Source organism: Thunnus thynnus, chromosome 20, assembly GCF_963924715.1.
Source record: "Thunnus thynnus chromosome 20, fThuThy2.1, whole genome shotgun sequence".
In the NCBI taxonomy this organism is placed as follows: domain Eukaryota; kingdom Metazoa; phylum Chordata; class Actinopteri; order Scombriformes; family Scombridae; genus Thunnus; species Thunnus thynnus.
This window is the reverse complement of record NC_089536.1, coordinates 1,286,885-1,292,884: the sequence shown is the minus strand read 5'-3', so window position 1 is coordinate 1,292,884 and position 6,000 is coordinate 1,286,885. Positions and strand designations below refer to the sequence as shown.

At 39.2% G+C, this 6,000-nt stretch overlaps 1 protein-coding gene across 4 annotated transcripts in view; it reads right to left on the bottom strand.

Moving 5' to 3' along the window:
- Positions 1-4,427, bottom strand: part of LOC137172721 (prolyl 4-hydroxylase subunit alpha-1-like) — a 17,007-nt gene extending 12,580 nt beyond the window's left edge. For 2 of the 4 annotated variants that reach the window (XM_067577326.1, XM_067577325.1), the window contains exons 1-4: positions 4,286-4,426; positions 1,164-1,241; positions 512-608; positions 1-65 (exon numbers count right to left, since the gene is read on the bottom strand). The exon at positions 1-65 is cut by the window's left edge and continues 87 nt beyond it. In XM_067577326.1, the coding sequence (XP_067433427.1) occupies positions 1-65; positions 512-608; positions 1,164-1,236 (235 nt within the window). In that variant the 5' untranslated portion in view covers positions 1,237-1,241; positions 4,286-4,426. Of the gene's footprint in view, positions 66-129; positions 207-511; positions 609-1,163; positions 1,242-4,285 lie in introns of those variants that run through there. The other 2 variants (XM_067577328.1, XM_067577327.1) reach the window with 2 other exon arrangements.
- Between the last annotated feature and the right edge of the window lie 1,573 nt (positions 4,428-6,000).

Sequence of the window (6,000 nt, the reverse complement as noted above, 5' to 3'; positions counted from 1 at the left end):
GTCCCAGGAAACCCTCCGGGTCCTGAGTGGCAGCCGCCGAGAGGACGTCCAGTTTATCAGCCCACCTAGAGACACACACACACGCACACACACACACACACACACACACACACACACACACACACACACACACACACACACACACACACACACACACACACACACACACACACACAAGAAAGATCATCCATCTGCTTCTGGTTGAGTTCTGCTGCAGCTGAACCTCACTGGGATAGCTGCGTATTTTCCGCATTTTTTTTTAACCTTTACACTGTGAGACATGTGTGCCTGTTGCCATAGCAACCTACGCCACATGGGTTTGTTGCGGTGTGAGGGTTTGAGGTCGTTGATTTTATTTGCATCTAATAGTAAAACATCCTGAAGTCAGAATAAACTGAATAAACGTTTCTCCTGTGACGACGTGAATCATTTGAATATTTCTTCACTGGTTTGAAGCTCTTTTACTGGTCTTTTACTGGTCCTGTTGGATGACGTCTGACTGGTTTCGTACTTTTTGATCTGCTCCAGTTTGCGCTCCTCTGCTTGGATGTAGTCCTTCAGGGAGGAGACCAGGTCCTTCTCTGTGAACAGCAGGTCAGTCATGTGACCTGGAGACACACACACACACACACACACACACACTGAGCTGTTGACTTCAAAAGACTCATTAAAGGTTCAGTTCACCCAAATTACAATAATCATTCTCTCCTCTAATGCTGCTACTAATGATTAGTTTTATTATTGGTTACTTTCAAGATTATTTTCTTATTTGACCCTTTGACCTCTGGGTGTTTTTGCTCGTTTTAAATTGACTTCGTTTAAATCATTATGTATGATATGTAGGACGAGTTGAATAAAAGGCTCTGCAGACATGTCATCATGTTGTATATATCAATAATATTATAAACTAAAAATGTAAAGATAAATGTTGTAATTCTTTGACTTTATGTCCAGAGGTTTTCATTAATGACACGTCTCCATATCTGAAATATCCAAATCCATCGTTACTTTTCTATAATTAGACGTCTGAATGAAGGTGAATAGAGCAGCTTTTTCTAATTTATGGGAAGTGACCCTTTAATCTCTCATGTTTGTGAAACTTCAGTCTGACACGTTGACTCAGCAGAGTCAATGAACGTGAAGTGAAAACTGGATTTACTGACCGATGGAGGTGAAGAAGTCATTGTGAGCCGAGGAGGAAGTGAAGAGGATCAACAACCACCAGCAGGCAGCCATCCAGCCTGCAGACACACACACACACACACACACACACACACACACACACACACACACACACAGAGAGAGACAGACACACACACACACACACAGACACAGTCAGACAGACACACACACACACACACACACACAGTCAGACAGACACACACACACACAGACACAGTCAGACAGACACACACACAGACACACACACACACACACAGACAGACACACACACACACAGTCAGACAGACACACACACACACACACACACACACAGACAGTCAGACAGACACACACACACACACACACAGTCAGACAGACACACACACACACACACACACACACACACACACACACACACACACAGACAGAGACAGACACACACACACACACACAGACACAGTCAGACAGACACACACACACACACACAGAGACAGACACACACACACACACACACAGTCAGACAGACACACACAGACACAGTCAGACAGACACACACACAGACACACACACACACACACAGACAGACACACACACACACACAGTCAGACAGACACACACACACACACACACAGACAGTCAGACAGACACACACACACACACACACAGTCAGACAGACACAGACACACACACACACACACAGACAGTCAGACACACACACAGACACACACACACAGACAGTCAGACACACACACACAAACAGACAGACAGTCAGACAGACAGACACACACACACACAGACACACACACACACAGACAGTCAGACACACACACACAGACACACACACACAGTCAGACACACACACACACACAGTCAGACAGTCAGACACACACACACAGTCAGACACACACACACACAGTCAGACACACACACACACAGTCAGACACACACACACAGACACAGTCAGACACACACACACACACACAGTCAGACACACACACACAGACACAGACAGACAGATCAGATGTATTTCTGGATACATTCACCTGAACAACACGTCTCAGACCTGCATGAGTCACATTAACATCTGTATCCTGGTTCAGTCGATTATGTTACAGATGTGAAATATCAGAGACATAAAAGAAGCAAAATACAACAAACTAACTTTACTTCCTGTAAAACATCCACAGCAGCGTATTTCTCCGCCTGTCGCTCCACGTTAACTTCCACTCTGTTACATTAAAACAGCAGCTTTGAGGAGCAGAAATATGCAGCGGCGGCCCTACAGGGACCTACAGGACGGAGCCAAAGCTTTGGCACCGCGCTCACAGCTGCTGTGTTCACTGTTCACTGAACATGAACAAGACGCAGCAGCTTTTCTGTGAATGATACACATCTAACAGATTCAGCTTCTGAAGGAATCTGATGTTGTGTCAATTATTAATACTGGGGGGACGTGACCCCCCCCCCCCCCTCCAGTCCACCAGGGCGATCACACACCTGTACAGAGGATGAACTACTACTGACCTCCACCTTGCACACTATTTATTTGATCATTTTTAAACCTTATATTTTGAATTCTTACACTGAAATACTTCTTTCATGTCGTCTTACTGTATAAATGTAACTGCGGTGAGATGACAGTAAAAGTCTTTGTATCCAATAATGAGCTAATCAATCAAATAGATTAGTGAGCAAAATTTTATGATAATCAACTAATCATTTAACTCATTCAAGCAAAAATAGTAATTATTCTCTGTTTTTTGAAATAAAGTTTATCAAATCAAATCAAATCTGTTTTGGGTTTGTTGCTTGTTGCTGATAGAAGAGATAGAAGAGTCTCTACATAAAAAAATGAATCAATGATGAATTTAATCATTAGTTGTTTCTGGTCTAATATGAAAGTTAACTCACAGATGAATGTTAAGGATGACTAAATACATCAATAAATAAATAAATACTTGTGAGTCAGACTTAAGAAACGATCAGGAAAAGTTTAACTTGTGATGAAACTGATATTTGGGGGAAATTTTTCACATTTTTTGACTCATGATGTCCCACAAAAGATGCAAAGTCACTGCATGACTTGCAGTTCAGGATGCTGATGCTGAGGAGTTTTAACATTATTCCACATTATAGATGAAATCTCTCTTTATAAACGTCACCATGAATCCGTCTCTGCTGTCTTTTACTGAGCTTCAGATCTGAAACAGTTTGAAGATCACTGACATTAAACTGGACCAGCGCTCCTGAACCCGGAAACACACACACACAGACAGACAGAAAACTGAGCCATGACCTCACGTGACCTGCTGACCTGGACCAGGAATGTCTGAAAGCTTTAAAGACGCCAGAGGCAGAACAAGCAGTCACACTTTATAATCAGGTAAAAACATACTTAAATAATACTTCACTAAAGTCAGGATGACTTCCTAAATGATGTGTCACGAAGTCACTGTGACTTTATGTGATCAGTTTACACAACAGATCATCAGTTAAGGAAAATTACGGAAGTTAAAATTTCCGTTACTTCATTTATCAGTAACGGTTCATCTAACGGTTCGTCAGGTTCATCTATCTCACGCAAAGAGGACATAAAGACTGTTTGCATCTGACTACCAGCTTATAAGAGAGAAAAAAGCAGCTTTATAGAAGCTGATCAAATGGTTATAAAATGTCCTTTATTATCACTGATATTCAGCCACTTAGGTCGCATATCAATTAATGTATGAAGTCACTGTTTCCGTTCACCTATGTGTGTTAACTAATCACATAAAAGTCACAGTGACTTTATCGTTTGTTAATGGTGAACAACAGGAATTCGTGACACATTCCGCATTAATTCATGCAGGAAATCATCATGACTCAGGCTTTAATGAAGCATTGTTTAAGTATATGAGTCCTGCTCATAATGTGTCACCGAAAAAGCTTCATATAAAGCTGTAAATGCGAAGCAAACGCTTTAAATGAATCCTGCAGCAGGAAATTTCTAGATAAAACTCAAACTGTCGCTCAGTTATTATGAGCCATAGACACAGTTTCGGCTTTATTTCCTGCACTTTTTTTTTTTTTACCAAAACGAGCCCAAACAAGCCGTGACAGAGGTGTTCTGTTTATTGTTTTTTACCGTATTTACTCCCGAGTTGATCCGTGAAAACAGGAAATCACGCGTCAGTTTGAAACCGAGTCCACAAATTCTCCCCCAAAAACCCCAAATTCCTCTTCAGCTGCAGCAGGAAGTCAAGCTAGCAGCGAGAAATAAACACAACTTCTTCTTCTTCTGCTGATATTTGCAGCAGACTAGACGCAGCAGAGGCGGACTGCTGCCCTCCACAGGTCATCTGTACAACTACATCCTTAACCCAGTGTGATGGAGAAAATGAATTACAGTTTGTATAGTTTCACATGTTCCGCGATGAGTTCTGTAAATAACGTCTTCTTCTTCTTCTTCTTCTTCTTCTTCTTCTTCTTCTTCTTCTTCTTCTTCTTCTTCTTCTTCTTCTCCACAAGCTAAATTCCTTTTCTGTCCGTCTGGTCATCCTCTGTCGCCTTTATCAGTCTTTAACTGAGAGTTTCCTGAGTTTGTTTTTTATCAGCCTGTTTCACAGCCTCACAGTGAAAGACAGAAACAGCCTGAACAGCTTGTTAAAATCCAGAAAGCAGCGAGTATTTCTTCTTCTGGTCATGTTCTCTGTTGCCATCAGGGCGTCGTTATGTTTGACCTGCTTGTGAAACTAATCCTTCATTCCCTCGTTGATCGTTGTCATCGTTTGTGGATGTTTTAATCTGATCTGTTCTTGTACTTATCAGGTTTATTTATCAATATTATTTATAGATTTTATTCCACATTTAGCTCATAGATGTAGCCTAGATATAATGTCCTCCTCTCGTTTCTCCTCCCTTTCTTTAAATGCTGTTGTAGTATCGTCTCTTATCTCCTTTGTCCGACTCTTCCTGACATTTATTTTTAATTTCTGATTTTATTAGACTTTTAACCCCAGTCTTGCTATATTTTACTTTTTTCTCTTTTTCTTGTTGCTCCGTTGGCGTATTTATCTGTCAGCTCATTTCCATCCAATATTTGCAGGAATCCACATGAATTTCATTTCACTGCTGGAATCAGAACTTATCAAATCTTTAACTGGTTTGACTTCTTCTATCCAGCTCAGAGCCAGTAGAACAGCTGACAGTTCACCAGTATACACTGCTGAGTCATCAACAACACTTTTATCTGACGTTACGTTTAATTCTGGACTGATAAACACGATCCCTACACTGTAAAAAAAAAAAAAAAAAAAAAAGTTATATCACAGAAATTTACTGTATTATTTTACTTTTTTTTGTTTTTTCTACATTAAGTGTAAATGCCATAAAAACACAGTAAATTATCTTTATTTTTATTAAAAATATTCACCATAAAATAAAGGCTGTAATCTGTAAATTAATATAATGAAATATTATAGTTTTTTAACAGGATTTTTCAATTACTTAGTGGTCTTGAATATTACATTACATTGAATTCTATGTAAAAATACAAATAATACACATCATATTACTGAATGTAAAATTAAGGCAACTTTCTGTTTTTTTTTTTAAAGTTTAAAAAAGTTAAAAAAGTTAAAAAAAAAAAAAACACTTACCGTCAAATAACGGTAAAAAAACCTTTAGTTATTATACAAAGATTTTTTTTTAAAATACAGATATTTACTGTAGACATTATCTGCATTTTTACAGTCCAACTGTTGTAAAATAAAAACAAAAAAATATATAAAATATTGCTAGAATGCTAAATAAATGTATAAAAGTGCACAAAAAAAAGAAAAACATTGCAGAAATACCTTA